We start from the raw sequence: 18,506 nt of genomic DNA, 5'->3' as shown, positions 1-18,506 counted from the left end.
GATCAGCCCAGACCTATGTCACCCCCAAGATATGCCACCTTCCAGATCCCCAACTAGGTATCTTCGCCCTCTGTTTCCTTGCATTTTTCTTACATAAGATAGTCTCTCTGTAGAACATGGCCCAAGGTCTGGCCTACACGGTGCCTGTGGAGACACTTTGTCACCGCTGTCTGGCGAGCCGCCCATCGTGTCGGGCCTCAGCAGGCTGCCATGTCAGGAGCTCTTGGTGCTCTCTAGTGTTTTACGGGGTGCGATGTTGCCACCCCCACCACAGCCACACTTACCTACTCGGCAGCTTTCATGGAAACAGAAATGAGCCTTGTCCCTGGCACGGGGAGCACAGAGGCTGCAGCCCTCCCCTGTAACCCTAGGGCCTGCACCGTAAGGCTTCAGTTCACAGAATAGGCCCTGCTGGACAGTCAGGCCTGGCCCACGGATCAAAGAAGGCTGCGCTCCCCAGGATACCTTCAGAGAGGTGTGGCGTTTGGAAAATCGAGTGACCCACCTTGCCAGGAAGGCCAGTAGTCACTGCTCACAAACACTGCATTATTACTCTCATATTTATCCTGAAAGGGTGGGGGGCTTCTCCCTATAGAACCCAGTTTCTAGTCCCCTCCCCCAGCAACTGCCTCACTGAGCTTGCACAGATCCCTTGCCAAGCTGAGGTCACTGCCCGAGTCTTGGTGTTTCCCTCTTTGTAGCACATTGTACTTCAAGCTGACAGACACTGTGCGGATCCGAAACACTGACTGCGCAGGTGCTGTTCCCTACCGAGCTTAGGTGATGTCTTCCCCGGTTCTGTACTCCTTTGCCAGTGTGCATGTGGCCATGTTCACCTTCCCTCAGTCCTCTGCTTTCCTACCCTCCTGGGACATCTGGGAGTGTCAAGGGCCCGGAGGCTGCGACAGTCCAGTGCTAGGTGAGGTGCTGCGCCGCTCCATCCATTGGCAGCTCCTCTCCAGTCTTCAAGGCCAGCGGGTGTGGAGTCCACACTGATTCCCAGAATCTGCCCAACAGGGGACGGTGACAAGGACCGCAAATGCAGCCCAGGGTGATGGCAACAAACCAAGAGTGTTTTGAGGAGATGGTTGGGACTGGCAGACAGAAATCTTTCAACGACCTCTGTCTCTTAGCACAGGGCTACTGGGACACTTGGCTTCGACTAGTTGCTTATTCTGTTGGCAAACAATGAAAAGGGGGTGTGTCCCCCACAGTTCCCCCCACAGAGCTAGGTGGAGGGTGGCCTGAAGCATCATTAAATGAAAAGCTTGGCCTCTGTCCTGTCCCACTGAGCTGTTTATTTCTTTTGTGATCACATGGATGGTTCAAGTAGCAGGGTCCCTGCATGGGGTGGAGCAGGGCGCAGAGGACCCCGGGGCTTGAGGGGAGGTGTTCCGGCAGGGGCGCCACACCTATGAAGATGGAGTGAGTTGACCAGTGGGTTCCTTAAGTGCTCCATAGCCAAAGTGAAATCCCAAGGGGACTGACTGCCTAGGAAACAGCTAAGCACAAAGCTTTGTCGTCTGAGCGTCGTTCCAGCCCCTTCTCTGCCTCCTCTCCCTTTGCTCCTGTTTGTTCGGGGCCACTGCTACCATGACCCCTGCCCCCTGACTCCAATTCCCCTATGCTCAAGCCCATGTCCTATGCCACAAGCCAGCTTGGATCTGCTGAAGACCCCCCCTCCGAGAGAAAAAGCACCCCAGGACCACGGAGCCCAGCATTGGGTGGGAGACCTGAGGTGGACCGTGAGTGCTGGGTGGTGGGCCACTGTCAACGCAGGGAGCCAGGAGCCCCAGAGAGCCGCCACCCACAGTTCTGCTGGTTCTTGTATCTTTAGATTCTTCATCTGTTCACAAGTCTTTAAAGATGTCTCCTTCAACTAGAGTTTATACTTCTGCCTGTAGAGACTGAGGGTCTAAAACAGAACTAAAAACTTACTTTTGTTTCAAAAATAGCCTGCTCACAGAAGTCCCCCAGCCCGAATAGACTGGGCCAGTTGCACATACACAGGGCTGGAGAGCAGGTTTCCTCATAGCCAGGGCAGCACCCCCTAGTCAGCCAAGACTGGTAATTCAAAGGCCTGCTTTTGTCCCCACAGACTCAGCCAGTGCCCAACCCAATGGCCTACTACCTGCACAGGTCACCGTGGTGGTTCCACTCCTTTGAGACACTCAGCAACCACTTCCTGGAGCTCCTGGTGCCTTTCTTCGTGTTCCTTGGACGGCGGATGTGTATCCTTCACGGGGTGCTTCAGATCCTTTTCCAGGTAGGCCGTGCCAAGGTACCATCTCACAGGGCCCCCCATGTATCTGCAGAAGATAGCAGCCTGCCTCGTCGTTTCTGGGTTAGCCCACAGTCATGGGGAGAGGCCTCCCCAGCTCCATCTCACCCCCTGCAGGCCCCACTGTGTCCAATCCAGTCTGGAGTCCAGGGTCCCCTTCTTGGCTTCCCTGAGCCCACAGCGATGTCTGGTTGTCCTCAGGGACCCGCCCAAGGGCAGCAGCTCAGACACACTGAGGCCCCATGCACCCTCCCTGTGTTCTTAAATCCAGTCCTAAAATGTAAGTTTCTTTCTACCAGGAATTGGGGCGAGCCGTTTGTTTAAGACAGGGTCTTGCCACGTGACCCTGACTGGTCTGAAACTTGTGATCTGCCTGCCTCTGCTTCCTGGGGGCCAAGAGCACAGGCACAGGCCGCTCTGCTTCTCCCTCATCTTGCTTTTCAAGTCGGGGTCTCGAGGAGTTGTCCAGGCTGCTCTTAGACTTACAGTCTTCCTTCCCCAGCCTCCAGCAGCAGGGATGACAGGACCACACTGCCAGACCAGGGCCATCTTGTGGCTTTGCTTCTCCGTTTTCAGCCATGGATGGATGCTGGCCGAGGCTGACCTCTCCCCTGTCATTCAGGAGAGGGTCCAGTTGCTGGTTCGTTTCCCCTCCGATATGCTAATGGGACGAATTACATTACTGCTGCTCGGGTCAGGCAGGCAAGTTTCCTATTCTAGAATAAACTCAGCTTGGTCATGCTGTGGATATTTTAATATATTGCTGGAGCTAATTTGCCAATGTTTTGTTTTAGATTTTGCATGGTTGTCAGTGAGAGAGACCTGTCTGTAGTTTTCCAGCCTAGTGTAAGCCTAGTGTGGATTCCCCGTCTGGGCTCCTTGCCCCACACTCAATAGACCAGCCCCTCTCTCTGAAGGGTCCATGGAGACCCAGGCAGTCCGTCCTCAGAGCCTGGGCAATGCTGGGTGTGCGTCCGAGCAAAGTTTTGAGGGCCTGGCAGCAGCCTGGCCTGAGACTGTGGGACCTCCTTCTCAAAGCAGCTTTGGCTGGGAATAAATATGTCTGTTTCAGCTATTTTCAAATTTACTAGTAAAAGGAGGAGAGGGAACACCATGTTCCCCTCAGTAAGAAGTTTGCATCCATGAGATTGTCTCTCCACCTCATGTTCTTCCTCTTTATGCAGGGCTGTGTTTAAATCTGTGAGCAGATTTTGAGCCTCGCTGGCACCTTTGCCATAGTGACCCTTGGCTACGAAGCTATCTCTGGCCCCTCCGTGTTCCCCAGCATCCAGTGTGCCAATAGGTTAGCTCCATTCTGTTCTGTATTTTAATCGGGATACTTCTAGAAGTGATGCACAGATCACAGATAATCCCTTGTGCCCCAGGTCCCCACTATGAGCCACTTCACACTGATGGGGTTCCCAGCAGCGGCAGTGTGACAACGCACATGACTCACCTAGGTTGGCGGAGCATCCTGTGGCTTTGGACAGTGGAGACTGTGCATCATTGCTGTCACGCCTTCTTCCCCTGAGAGTCCTTGGTGAACGCTGGTTCATCCTCCTCCGCACTGACCCCTGGCCTCAGTCTTTCCGAAGCATCCTGGAGTTGGGACCACAACTCCCAGCTATCTCTCGGCATCTCTCTAGCCAGCTTCTCTCAGTCATATGTTCGAGGCTCCTTGCCTCTCCCTATGGCTTAAGTGCTCATATCTCCTCAGAGACAACATCCCCATGGAGTGCCTGCTTCCCACACATTTTCTGAAGTCCACAGACAGTGCTGATCTTGAGATGACAAAAAGATGTGCCCTACTGGCCCCCACACCCAGTCCCCGCCCTGCCTGGGAAGCAGGACTGTTGAAGATGGCTAACAATCTTCACAGGACCATCTAGCTGGACGGACCAGACTCGGGAGAAGAGCCATAGCCTCAAGTGTGTCTCCTTCCCGTTCTGAGTCATCTATATGGTCGGATGGGGTAGTGGGGATGCTCCTAGACCTGTTTGGCCTAGAAAGGAAGTTGGTGCCTAGACCGGGCCTTCCAGAATATCACCTCCCAGAGCTTCAGGGAGTGAGGACCAAGACGGGGCGTGTGCTCCACACTAAGCACCCAGGGATGTTTGCAGAGAATCGCTTTGGGCAGAGTGAGCTGCACAGGTGCCAGAGACAGGTATCAAGAGTCCACATCTGGGCATGTCTTGAATGATGGGGTCTCCTAGGGTTCAGGTGTCTCCTCTTCCTTGTGTACAAGGGGGGCTATGTAGCAAGCTTCTCCCAGCAACCCCCATGTAGAAGACCCTAGAAAAGGAAAAGGCCTACAGCACACCTCCAGGACCTCCCAGCCACCTTGAATCACTGTTAACTCCCGAGGGAGGGCCTTGCACGGGCAGCAAGGACATTCCCAGGATGTATTCTGTTAAGTAGGGGATCCCCTGCCTAGCTGTTGCACCTGACTCTCATAGTGGAGAAAATGGAGCTAGCCACGCCGAGTCTAGGAGAAATGGAGAGAGGCAGGTCTATGGCTTCTCCCCAGGCCTGGACCCATGTCCCCAGATCCAGCTGAGACACTTCCTGCCCACCCAACAGTCCAGTCGAGTATAAGATTGGGCTGAGCGGGGCATGGCCTTTACCATCCCAAGAGCCCATGTGGAAGTTGTTGGGCGTGACTTTGTGCTCTTGACCATGCAGCACTGTGGCTAACACACAGCGCCCACCACGCTGTGGCACGAGTGCAGCCTGGTGTGGAGCCGCACTGCTCCCACCCTGAGCCACTGGTTCCTGTGTTCCTTCCTGTGGGCCAGAGCCTGAGTTCACTCACTTCCTCCCACACTCGGTTTACACAGCTGCTCCTAGGATCCCTGTAAGGCTGCAGGAGGGAATGACCCGGAAGGGGCGGTCAGCCTCCGCTGCTGAGCTAGGTCAGGACATCCGAGGCCCACCATGGTATCAGTGCTCACCAAGGAACAAGAAGGAGGTGGGGTCGGGCCTGAGACTCAGCAGTAGGAAGGCAGGAGAGGATCTTGGGAGAGGCAGCTTTTGAGGTTGAGTCCACTCTTAAGGCCTCATGGGGCTGCCCAGCCTGATTCCTTGAAAGTACACACATGTCCTCTGGGGAAGGTCCCTGTGACTATATGCATGTCCTCTGTGGAAGGACCCTGTGACTGCATGCATGTCCTCTGGGGAAGGTCCCTGTGACTGCATGCATGTCCTCTGGGGAAGGTCCCTGTGACTACATACATGTCCTCTGTGGAAGGTCCCTGTGACTACATGCATGTCCTCTGGGGAAGGTCCCTGTGACTACATGCATGACCTCTGGGGATGGCCCTTATGACCACCTGCATATCCTCTGGAAAGTCCTCTCAAGCTCCTGCCTCTCCTATGGAAACCTGCCTGCAAGAATGTGTCCTCTGTGGTAACTGCAAGCCCAGCAGGGGCATCCAGAAATCCCCGCTCTTCCTTTTGGGGTCGTGTTGCATCTGCCTGGAACATCTGCTCTAGCCTCTGTGGGGCTGAATTCCACCAACACACGTTCATCTTCCTCTGCCGTCCCCGAGCCTCGCCCGCTCCAGGCCAGTCATCTGCAGAGCACACTGAGAGCTCACTGAGGACTCTGCCGGCCAGGGGTAAACACAGATGGGCTGTGACGAGATTCATTTCCCTCAGAGGAGAAGGCAGCGGTGACGCTAGGAGGAAAACAAGAAAGATAAGGTCCCTTTGGAGCGCTCAGGCCTCACACTGCATGATGGATTCCAGTCTTATTGAACAAGCAGGCCGTGTGGGGAGGGGCTCTGAACTGCGTGGGCTGAGCAGGCCTGACCCCTGAGTCGTCTGTCCACTTGGGCGAAGCATCGTAGGCTCTCCTCAGTGCTTTATTAGAAACAGGGTTTCACCTAGTGACGGTTAACCTGCATCCTCACCTTGGCTCTAGGTGACAAATGCCTGAGTTTGTCTGTGAGAAGACAGACAGTTAATTCAGGGAGAATTAACTGAGGAGGAGAGACCCCACCATCCTGGCACGGGTCATGCATCCCCCAGGCGAGAGCCCCAGACTGAGCACCAGCGTCCATCTCTCTCTGCTTCCTGACCACAGGGAAGCAGAGTGCGTGCGTCCAGCCACCTCGAGTCCCATGCTTCCCCTCCTCGATGGACCTTAAGCCCTCAAACTGTGAACCAAACCCTTCCCTCCTGAAGTTGCTTTTGTTGGCTTTTCCACAACAGGTACATACAACGCAGGCTCTGTGGTGCTTGGTTCTCTGGGAGTTCCCACCTGAGTGCAGGGAGTTTTGAAAATAGGTTCATACCAGCGGCCCCCACCCACAAGGCCATGAGCTGGGGAGGGAGCAGTCGATGTCATTCAGAACTCCCCGGGCATGCAGCCAAGGCTCTCAGGCTACTGAAGAGGTCTCATGCAGTGCAGGGTTCTAGGTTCAGCTTGCTGAGCCTGCCCGTGGGGAGTATTGACTCCCTCCCTACCCCAGCTCGTGGCTGTAAGATACACCCCAGCCTCACCGGAGCAGGGAAGACAAACACATGCAGCAGGTGGTCATGGCATCTCCGCAGAGTGGTCAGTCAGAGCCTCACCTCAGGGTGTTGAGGTGCAGTCTCCCTGCTCAGGAGCTAGAGATGATTTGAACTGCCTGAAGTGCCTACAGGCAGAAGGATGGCGGTGACTAGTGAGGACTCAAAGTCACCAACTGTCCCATGAGCCAACTGTCCCTCAAGAAGTGGCCGACTACAGCTTTCAAGGCAACAGGCTCTAAGACTGCAGCCCAATAGGATGCCCGGTAACTGAGTAGTGGCTGGTGCCACCTGAGGCCCTCCCTCCAACAGCCTTGAGTAGCATCTGCGGACACTCTGAGAGCCTGAGCAACACTTCTCTGTGCCTTGGTTCCCATGGAAATAACCATGCCTGGGGAAAGAAGGAAGGAAGGAAGGAAGGAAGGAAGGAAGGAAGGAAGGAAGGAAGGAAGGAAGGAAGGAAGGAAGGGGAAGGGAAGGGAAGGGAAGGGAAGGGAAGGGAAGGGAAGGGAAGGGAAGGGAAGGGAAGGGAAGGGAAGGGAAGGGAAGGGAAGGGAAGGAAGGGCTGCGCATGGCGGCCCTGGAAGCTAAGTGGGGAGGATCCTGGCTCAGACGCGTGCGTCACAGGCGCAAGTGCAGGCCATGCATTTGGTCCACAGAGGAGAAGCCATCGGGGCACATGCATCAGAGGGAAGTAGCAACCCAGCCTGTTGGGATCTCCACCTGCAAGCTAGGAACCCAAGAGGGCAGGTAGTCACATCCCAGTCCAAGCTCAAGGACCAAGAACCCTGGAAGGCAGTTGTCTTCATGCTGGCTTTATCCACGGACCAGAGACACCCACAGGCCTGAGCAGGAAGAGGTGGGCATCCAGCTCTGGGAGAAGAGATGGGCCTTCCCTGGGCCCTCTTCTTTCCAGACTCTTGGTGCGTGGGCGATGCCTGGTGCATTGGCACAGCAGCATCCTCCAGGCTGGTTTCCAAATGCTTCTCCTCTGGCCCTGCGCAGACACCCTGAAACAGTGTTCCATCAGCTAGCTGGACACACCTCAGCCACGTCAGGCTCCCAAGTCCAGTGCCTGTTCTATTGTATCAAAGGAAGCCAAGCACGCAGCACACACCTGTAGCCTCCCCGTCAGGAGGCTGACACCTTGAGGACAACCTAGTGACCCTGTCTTGAAAACAGAGTTCTGTGTTACAGGCTGATTTGTGTACTCATTGTTTTCCGTGATCACAGTCATGATACATTCTTTACTATTGTAAAGAATTTTGAAGACTTAAATTTTTAAAGATATTTTACATGTGTGTATAAGGTGGGGGTGGGGTTGTGCAATGCTGTAGAGTCCCAAGCAGGGCGCCGGATCCTCCGGAGCTGGAGTCGCAGGCAGGTTTAAGCTGCATGAGTACTGGGCGAAGCTGGGTCCTTTACAAGAGCAGCAAGCGCTCTTTACCAGTGAGCCGCTTCTCCAAAGGCCTGCATTTTAATATGCATTTCACCGTTTCAGCTCTGCGCACTGATTAGTTCCACGTTTACATGGAAATGAGGCTCTGTATGAAGAGTGTTTCATTTTCATAGTCACTAGGCATCTCTCACTTTAAAATAGAAAAAGGGGTCTCACTGTGTAGAGTACACTGACCTCACACACACAGAACTCTGCCTCCCAAGTTGCTGGGATCAAAGGCGTGTGCCACCACTCCCAGCTCACTGTTTTTTTGTTTTGTTTTTTGTTGTTTTTTTGTGGGGTGTGGAGGGGTTGTTGTTTGGTTTTGTTTGGTTGGTTTTTTGTTGTTGTTTTTATTTTGTTTTGTTTTTAAGATAGACGTGTAGCCGAGGCTAGCTTTAAACTTCAGCCCTTCTGTGCCTCTTCCTGAGTTCTGGGACACGTACTGCCACGCCTAGCTGCTTGACAGCTTCTTTTGGCGCCTCGGAAGGGCGTCCTTCCCTCCGTCTCCATCACACCTTGCTCCAACTGTGTGGCTGGCTGTCACTCTTGTCACTGCTCTTCTTTGTGGTCTGTCTTTCTCGATGGTTTTGGAAATTGGACCGGGACCCATGTTGCTTCTTCAAACTAATTCTGGTCGTGATTTCCTGAGCTTCTGTGATCTGACACTGTTGTCCCTAACTGAGGAACTAGAGGGACTAACTTGTTCATGTTCCCTACTCTAGGACTCCGTGCCATAGGAATGGATGACCTTTCAAATGCAGCACATCTAAATGAATGTGTGAAAGTGGGCACAACAACACACACTCACACCCACACACACTCACACACACCACACACACACTCACACTCACACACACACACTCATACATACTCACACACTCACACACACCACACACACACTCACACACACACTCATACATACTCACACACACACACACACACTCACACACACACTCACACACTCACTCACACACACTCACACACACACACACACACACATACACACACACACACACTCAGGAACAGAACTGGAGCTGAGCAGAAGACAGCGGAGTATCGAGATGCCGCTACACAGAGCATCCAGTCCTCGTGAAATGAATCCTGGAATGAGGAACATAGACAAGTCACTCCCTCAAGACCCCCTGGTCAGGGACAACAGTAAATGCACAGATCACAGCAGCACCTGGCCTGAAAGTGAGGCATTTCGTGGTCTAATCAATCCCGAGCCAGAAAAGAAAGAGGAGCTGGAACCACTTGGACTTTCACCGGCCCTCAAGAAAAGAGGGACCCATGTGACAGCAACGTCCAGCTGTCCAGTGAGGTTTTATACTGCAGACCGGGACAGTCACAGAAGGTAGCAGGCAGGCTGGTGCAGCTTCTAGGAGCAGACAGAGATGCTCAGATGTCTTCCACGGGCACATAAATGGCTTCCATAGCACCCCAGGGAACCAGGGCCTGCATTCCTTGGTATGAGGGAGTAATTCTACTGAGACCATGGTCTGAAGCCCTCTTCTGTCCTTGTCTGTCCCCTGAGCTCCCAGGCACAGTTCAACCAGCCTCACATATCTTCCTCTGTCTCTGGGAAGTCAGAGCTGCCTCCTCCGCCCTCACCCCACCCCACTCGTGGCTCCCTATGTCATAGTAGGACCTAAACATAACCTGTCTGTGTAGATTCTATATATACCGTGTCCATCCACAGTGAATACCACAAAGGGAGGGGAGAAGGAACTGGCCCTGCGCCCATAGAAGTCTCACTGTGGAGTGGGTGAGGCTTCTCAGATAGTAGAGAAAACTCTGGTTGTAGACTGCATAAGCTTTGGGGGGTTGGTTGGTTGGTTGGTTGGTTGGTTTTTGGATTTGGTTTTTTCCGAGACAGGGTTTCTCTGTGTAGCCCTGGCTGTCCTGGAACTCACTCTGTAGACCAGGCTGGCCTCGAACTCAGAAATCAGTCTGCCTCTGCCTCCCAGAGTGCTGGGATTACAGGCGTGCGCCACCACCACCCCAACTAGACTGCATAATCTTAAACCTTCCAACCACCCAGTGACAAGGTGGGCCGCATGTGGTCATGGTGTTCCCAGCCAACAAGGGATGCTAGGAAATGTTCACGCTCTGCAGTGGGGCACCCAAGTGTTAGGGGCACAAAAGAGGGTGAGGCACCACTGAGCAGCAGGGCCTTGGTCAGTGCGGGTGATCAGCCTGAGGCTGCAAGCCAGGTGGCAGCACCATCTGTTAATAGTGTTGCGCCACGACCTTCAGCCCTCTCCCTCTTACACTTGTGGGACTGTGAAGCCCCATGGCGGCCATCTTGAAACGTAGTCTACCTCGTGACTCAGCTCAAGCCATGTCTAGTGCAGGAGCACAAGCAAGGATTCTGAGGTAGATGTCACCTATGGGGTGACCCTTCATAGTATCCCAGAAGCCACCTTGTAGCTCCCATTCTGTGAAGCTCAAGGGAGCCCATCATCAGTGTGAGGGATGCTCGCTGCTGTCACGTTCTACAGAGTGTCTCAGGGGAGGGGTGTCTGACTAACGTAACCACAGGGCGTGAGCCTCATTGGAAGCCACTGAGCTGCACACAGCACGGGTGTGTTTTACTATATGATCAGTGTATCCCTTCAGTCTGTTGAAAGTCTAGGCTGAAGCTGGGCTTCCAGGTCTCTGTCCTTCTCATTTGTGACTTCTGCCCGGCTGCCACTGCCCTCCAGGTCTCAGCCCTAGGCCACCTTGTTGTCTCCTGTTCCTGTTTTGCTTCTTGTGAATGCCAGGTCCCTCTGGGTTCTCAGGCCCCTACCTCCAGGCAAGATCTGTACCTCACGCCCTTCCCACTAGGCCTGCCTTACCCCAGAGCTGTCCCCAAGGTATGTCCCAGGGAGCCCAGGATGCTCAGGCCTCTACACAGATAGACCAAGTCAAAGCCTCCCCACCCTTTCCTGGGCTTGCCAATTCCTGTGTGGGCTCTACATCCGCCTGTAGCAGGCTCTGCAGCTGGGGTCTCAGCGGGACCTACACATTTAGAGATGACCTGGGATCAGAGCCAAGAAAATGACAGAACGGGGCTCAGGAGCCCCTCCGGACCACTTGCTGGGCTACGGCACATGGACACCCGGCACAGATACAGATAGCCCTGCGTCCCTAGCATCTCACAGTGTGTGTCTGCACCCACAGGTGATCCTCATCATCAGTGGGAACCTGAGCTTCCTGAACTGGCTTACCATCGTGCCCAGCCTTGCCTGCTTCGACGATGCTGCCCTGGGATTCCTGTTTCCCTCAGGACCTCGAGGCCTAAAGAAGCAAGTCCTGGAGCTGCAGAGGGAAGAGATACAAAGGGTCCAGCCCAAGCCAAGATATATAGGTAAACCAGCAACACAGCTCCCCACCCCACCCCACCCCCACCAGCCCCATGAGCCTCCTGCCTATGCCCCATGAATATGTAGGAAGGATGGGTAACCACCAGGTCATAGCACTAAGAAGAGTGGGCACCGTAGGCCCTGGGAGGAAGCCTCTACTATCTAGGGTCCTTTACCAGGCCAGGGCCAAGGTCAGTTGTCCCTTTAGCCACTCCCAGGGTCCCCTGCTTAGACAGTCACATTTCATTCTTCACATTGGCTTCGAGTGCTGTCCTTGGCTCTGGCATAGCAGGCTGTGGCTCAGGGCACCTTCCCCTGCTTGTGGGCTGGGAGGCAGCATCCCACACGGCCAGCTGGGTATGTCTGAGGGGCTCTGTGAGGCTGGAATGGCAGAAGAGCAGGCAAGGTTTTCTGGGGGTCTAGTGCAGCTTTGCCCTGGGATCAGGAGCCTGCTGGTGAGACCCAATCCCCCAATCCCCCCCCTCCACCCTCGGGCTAGGCTGCTTGGTGCGGCAAGCGGTCAACATCTCCCTGGGCATCCTGGTGGCCTGGCTCAGCGTACCCGTGGTTATCAACCTCCTAAGCTCCAGGCAGGTCATGAACACCTCTTTCAACCCGCTCAGGATCGTCAACACCTACGGGGCCTTCGGAAGGTACGGGCCAGGCATCCTGGCTGGGCTCCGGGCTCCGGGCTCTACCCTTCTGTCTGTCCCGACGCACTTTTGGGAAGCATGAGCTCAAGGCAGCACCCTCTCCACCTGGGGGAAGGGAGAGCTGTGCGCTCACTGGCCGCCTTCGTCTCCCCCAGCATCACCAAAGAGCGGACTGAGGTGATCCTGCAGGGCACGGCGAGCCCCAACGCCAGCACGCCTGATGCAGTGTGGGAAGACTATGAGTTCAAGTGCAAACCAGGCGACCCCTGGAGGCGGCCATGCCTAATTTCCCCGTACCACTACCGCCTGGACTGGCTGATGTGGTTCGCAGCCTTCCAGGTACCTGCCGTGTGCCTCTCCGCACAGACAAGCTCTGCACCCGCTCTTTGCAAAGGGTGCTCAGACTCCCGCCAAGAGGGTCCTAGAGGATGGGAACCTCTCAGAGCTGCATCCTGCCCAAGGCACCGAACAGGCCCTGCCTCGCCCTCCACCTGCCTGGAAAAGGTCCCTGCGATAGCTCACGCCTCCCGAGGCCCAGGCCAGTGCTGCGGTCATGTAGGACTTGTCCTCATCCCTCTCACGGTCCGCCTAAGGCTAGGGCAGGCAGCCTGGTAGAAAACACGGCTGAGCCTGGCTCATGAGTGAGTGAGCCTCAGGTGAGAACCCCCAGAAAGAGCTGGAAGCAGTCAGCTCCTGGAAGGTTGACGAGTGGGCCCTCAGAGGAACTCAGTCCTCACACAACCGACCAGGCCATACTCCAGCCAGGCTGCCGAGCACAGAAGGGGGGGGGGGGGTGTAGAGTCAGGGGCCGCACCACGGTGGGTGCCAGCTTACTGGGGAGTGGCTGTCCCCATAGCCAACCTCACAAGCACTGTCCTTCCAGACCTACGAGCAGAACGAGTGGATCATCCACCTGGCGGGTAAGCTCCTAGCCGGTGACGCTGAGACCCTGTCCCTGCTCGCCCTTAACCCCTTTGAGGGCAGGACTCCCCCCAGGTAAGAGTCTCCTTGTTCACTACAGTCCGTGATCAACGGGCAGCATCCACCAGGGGCTGGGTTGGGCACCCTGATACGAGATGTGGCACTCAGTAGCAGCCAGAGACTAGAAGACCGAGCAGTCCTGAACTGGCCCCGTCCCTCCCCTGTACCCTGCCTACCATTGATGCTGACAGAAAACACGGCCCTGTCTCCCTGGAGAAGCCTCAGGACAGCTGCGCCTGGAGCCACCACAGCTGTTGAGGCTGTCAGGAGGGGCGCCGAGGGGCAGTGAGCAGCTGTGAGCGTGGCAGCCAAGAGTTACTGTGGCACTGGGGGTGTGGGGACACCCCTCCCCACAGACCACCAGCCTCACTCTCCCTCTCCCTCTCCCTCTCCCTCCACTCCCCTCTGCCCAGCACCCTGCGGGCACCAGATCTGAGCCAGGCACACACTGAAACGGGTACCCATTCCAAACATCTGTGACGTAGCTCTATGTCCTTCCAGATTCGGGAGCTTTTCACTGACAAACCTCCTGGCTCTTGTCTTGGCTTTGTGTCCCACCTGCCAGGAATAGGTAGGAGGCCTGCGCTTAGCTGAGGTCACCTGATTCAGAGACTCTGGGGTGTGGTCAGGCGTACCTTGTGGAAACAAAGCCTGCAGGCAGATACTGCAAATGTGAAGACACAGGCCCGGCTGCCCCTTGTGTGACTCAGTACAGAATCGATATTTCCTATTAGTGTATGTGCAAGGCAACTGAAATCCAGTGAATGCCACAGAGCACAGCCCAGCAGCAGGCAGAGCTGAACGTGACCTCAGCCTGCCCCCACTGCCAGCTGTGACTTTTGTCAAATGAATGGTGACTCTGGAGTCTCCACATGAGAGGATGGGCCAGACTCCTCCCTACCCTGGCCTGAGCCTGAGTGCTGCCCATAAAATAAACACAGTGGGGGGAGGGGCAGGCGAGGGACCCCAGGACCCCCACATCACCCGTCAACAGCACCAGCTTTTCTTGCCGCCTCTCTTCCTGCCTGTGGAGATGAAGCAGCAGCAACCGTGCAGAGAGGAGCCTCTGGAGAGAGGGAAGCAGCAGCGAGGGGAATCCTGACAAAGCCATGAAGCAAGTGGCCCTGCTCTTAGCGGAAGAGCCAGAAGCATGTGGACTCCGCTCCGAAAATGGAGAGGCCACTCACTGGAAGGCCCTGAGGTGGCGCCAGCACTCGCCACAGGGCCAGATGGGAAGCCTGGGCCTCCAGCATGGAGTTAGGAGAAGCCACACAGCAGAAGGCTCAACTCTGACCTGGGATCCCTAACCCCCAAACTGCTAAGAAAACACAGCGAGAACCAGGAAGACAGTCAGTGGATGACAAGGGCTGATTCTCCCCACAGCAATCGTGAGGTGATTATGAACTCAAGAAAAGAGTCGGCAAAGAAACAAAAGACAGGGAGAACCAAAGGAGTCTTAGAACTGAGAAGTGAGAAGCGTAGTCCCTGGGATGAAGCACTGGATGGGGAGGGGGAGCTGGGGTGCAAGGGGGAGGCAGCCATGGAAGTGGGGGAGGCGACCGTGGCCTGTGCAGGCAACCAGCTGAGCACCGGGCAGAGTGTGGAGCTAGAAATAGCAGCAAGATCCAGAGTGGGCATCTGCAGAGTCCCCAAGGAAAAGAGTCCCACCTCACCTACTGATATATGTCACCTGCCTTCAAAAAAAGAATCCCTAAAAGAAAAAGAGGGCCTGGGAAGATGGCTCAGTGGTTCAGAGCACTTGCTACTCTTGCAGAGGACCCGGGTTTGAGTCCCAGCGCCCACGTGTACCTCACAATCATCTCTAACTCCAGGCCCAAAGGACCCAGCACGCTCCCGACACCAGGCACACATGTGGGCCACACATACACACACATGCAGGCTCACCTTAAACCCATACGGACAAATCAGAAGTAAAACGACAGGGCAAGCCACGCTAACAGTAAGCCACGCTAACAGTAAGCCACGCTAACAGTAACGATCATCAGAGCAGGGACTGGGGCACCCTTACTGAAGGATGCACACCGTAACCACGCAGCAAAATACAGGAAGAAAATGGTAGAGTTAGTTAGAAGAGGCCGCGGTGCGGTCAGGGCCCTCGCTCCCCTCACAGCAGCACAGTGAGAACCACCAGGCACCCAAACAAAAGAAACATGGCACCACCACGCAGCAGGACCAGTCAGTCACCTAGAGTGTGCCACCCATGTGGGGCCAGCAGGGTGTGTGGGAAGGATCTGAGCAGGGGGCTGCAGGTTCCATCAGAGGCGCCATCCGACTGGTGCCACCACCCATCTCCGTGTAGCTGAAACAAGGAGAGGTATCAGCTGGAACACCTGAAAGCCATCACAGCACTGTCAGGATTGCTGAGGAGGCAGGGGCCACAGCCTCCCTGGACAGGTCCTAGACAATGAAAGCCCAGCTGAGCCCAGGCACAGGACTCATTCATGGACAGCCATTTAACCCAGTGCAATACTAGTCCCTGCAAAACACAGTCACAGGAGCTGACTGTGGCACAGCTGCTCTTCCTCAGAAGGCCATGACATGGTCCTCCCAGACCATAGGACTTGCCTGCCTCTAGGCCTTGGGTACTACCCAGCAGCACAAGGTCTGTAGCATCTGTCAGCATCTAGAAGGCCATGCTGAGTGGAAGAAGCCAGTCCCGAGGCCCACATGCTGAACAGTTCCATTACTTAACATTCTTGAAGTGATTGAAAGAATACAGATAGTGAGGAAGAGACAGGGTATCTGCTGAGGGTGCCAAGCCCTACCTGGTGGGTATGTCAGGTCCTGGCTGGTGGGTGTGTCAGATCCTGGCTGGTGGGAGTGTCAGGTCCTGGCTGCTGGGTGTGTCAGATCCTGGCTGGTGGGAGTGTCAGGTCCTGGCTGGTGGGAGTGTCAGGTCCTGGTTGGTGGGAGTGTCAGGTCCTGGCTGCTGGGAGTGTCAGGTCCTCGCTGCTGGGCCTGTCAGTTCCTGGCTGGTGGGTGTGTCAGGGGCTGGTGGGTGTGTCAGGTCCTAGCTGGCACATCCAGTATAGTTTTGAAAGATGCTGCCCATTGAGTCTGATCTTAAACACCCTGCTCCCTTCAGTGTCCTAGCTTGCTTTCCTTTGCTGACGAGTATCATGACCCAAAACAACTGGGGAAAGCTTGCAGGTTGTAGGCCGTCCATCGCTGAGGGAAGACCAAGGCAGGAGCTTCAGAACTGGAGGCTAAAGCAGAGACCACAGAGGAACAGACCCACAGGCCCAGGCTTGCTCCCTGTGGCTTTCTCAGCCTGCTGCTTCTACAGCCCAGGACAGTGTACTTGGGGGCGGCACCTCACACAGTGCGCTGAGCTCCCAAACCTGCCATTAATGAAGAAAACACACACACACACACACACACACCTCTAGTCAGCCTGATAAGACCATTTGGAAGTTGACGCTCCATCTTCCCAGATGACACTACTTTGTGTCACATGATAAAAACTAACCAGCACAGCTAGGTTCTAGAACTTTCCAGGGGTGATATCAGTCTCCCTCAGTCCCTTCATAGGCCTGCCAGGGAAAGCACTAGGCCTTGGCTGTTTCCCAGCCTCTCAGGCCCAACACTGGGCACCTGACCAGGACCCCACACCATACCACACCACACCCCCTTTGGCTGTAGTGTCCAGGTCCTGTAGCCCTAGACCTTCAACTATGACTTGAGAAGAAAATGAATGCAAAAGGGCTGGTTCAGAGAAGATGGAGTGATCACACAATAGGCCTTCCCAGAGGCCCTGCACCCCTGCCCTGCCCTCCTATCCTTGGGAAATGCAGGGTCAGGACCCCAGATTTGGGAGAAGAGGAACTTTTTGGCCAAGGCACAGCCTTACCCTATCAGTGCCCCCTGCTCATGACTCCCCCACGCCCCGTCCCTCAGGGACCCTTACCCACTCAGGTTTGTACAACAGAAGAAGGAAAGATGGCAGCCTCACCCACAACCAGTGATGCCTCAAGACCCACACCCAAAAAGACATAGCATGTCCCCCTCCCCCAGTATCACAAGGCTTGCTGCGTCCTATGCACACACCTGGTAGGACAAGTTGGAGAGGGTGGGTCACGGAGACATGTCATTACCTAGGGGCTCCCTCAAGTCCCAAGATACAGTATGGGGCCCAATGTACCTTTTTTACATCCAAGATCTGTAACAAGCCTGGGAATGTTTGCATCATGGAGCGGATGGGGCTCCACCCACATTTCTGGGGGGGGGGGCTGGGCCTGCCTTTTGGGGTGTAGAGGGTGGGGGAAGCAGAGACAGCAGCTGACATGTTGTGCCCCGCAGGTGGATTCGAGGAGAACATTACCGGTACAAGTTCAGCCTCCCTGGGGGCCAGCACGCTGCCCAGGGCAAGTGGTGGATACGCAAGCGAATTGGTCCTTACTTCCCCCCACTCCGCCTTGAGGATTTGAAGGAATACTTTAAGACTCGGGAGTGGCCGCTGCCAGAACCCCCATCTAGACACACTCTGAAATAAAGACCAGAGACCAACTGCTTTTTTTCCTGTATGTTGTGCTGTGACCACGGGTCCCACAAGTGACCAGGCAGCCTGTGGGTCATGCCAAGAAGAGATCTAAAAACGCTTGTGCTTCCTAGCCGTCAGCCTCCTGCCTCTGTCCGTCCCTGTCACCTTATCATCCCTTCCCTGTTGTGGAGAGAAGTCCCAGTCACCCCGTGTTGCACGTGACCAGGCCTCCTCTCTAACAGCAGGACGACGGCTCCTCATCGGCCACCATCACAGATACCCACCCACCCTGTCTGCGGTACCACACTGCTACCTACATCAGAGTCCTAGGCCACCCCCCACATCTGGTTGCCGGTCATTGGGGGGACCCTCTCTTAGTCTGGGCTATGGTAGCATTTGCAGGGGACCTCAGATTCCCTAACCTAGAGGCTGGTTCCCACTTAGGCCAACCACAGATTCATAGTCAGCCCCATGATCTCCATCACAAGTCCAGTGTGGCAGCACCAAACCATTACCACCATCTCCCTGAGGGGAAGGAGGCTTGCTGTCCTCAGCACGGTCACCCCCCAGGACCCCTTACACACCACCCAGGATATACACACAGACATGTGAGCACATGGGTCCCTTGCATGCTCCAGTGTAGGATATATGAAGAGCGTGGATAGCAGCCCTGTTCCAGCCTTCCGCGGGTGACCTGTGGAGAACCGAGCAGAGCCGTGTCAGGGGGACCTTGGCCCACGGTGTTTAAGACCTCCTTCCCTTCACTGAGTGCACAGAGCCGCCCAAGCTC

General features: G+C 55.4%; 1 protein-coding gene across 1 annotated transcript in view; it reads left to right on the top strand.

Annotated features, from left to right (window-relative positions):
• Window positions 1-17,743, top strand: part of Lmf1 (lipase maturation factor 1) — an 80,299-nt gene extending 62,556 nt beyond the window's left edge. The window contains exons 6-11 of the mRNA XM_052195980.1: window positions 2,099-2,266; window positions 11,400-11,586; window positions 12,081-12,234; window positions 12,390-12,573; window positions 13,118-13,230; window positions 17,536-17,743. Coding sequence (XP_052051940.1) covers window positions 2,099-2,266; window positions 11,400-11,586; window positions 12,081-12,234; window positions 12,390-12,573; window positions 13,118-13,230; window positions 17,536-17,728 — 999 coding nt within the window. The 3' untranslated portion in view covers window positions 17,729-17,743. The remainder of the gene's footprint in view (window positions 1-2,098; window positions 2,267-11,399; window positions 11,587-12,080; window positions 12,235-12,389; window positions 12,574-13,117; window positions 13,231-17,535) is intronic.
• The last annotated feature ends 763 nt before the right edge of the window (window positions 17,744-18,506 follow it).

This window comes from Apodemus sylvaticus, chromosome 10 (assembly GCF_947179515.1).
Source record: "Apodemus sylvaticus chromosome 10, mApoSyl1.1, whole genome shotgun sequence".
Taxonomy (NCBI): domain Eukaryota; kingdom Metazoa; phylum Chordata; class Mammalia; order Rodentia; family Muridae; genus Apodemus; species Apodemus sylvaticus.
Note: the sequence above shows the minus strand (reverse complement) of the source record. Positions and strands in the feature narration are given on the sequence as shown.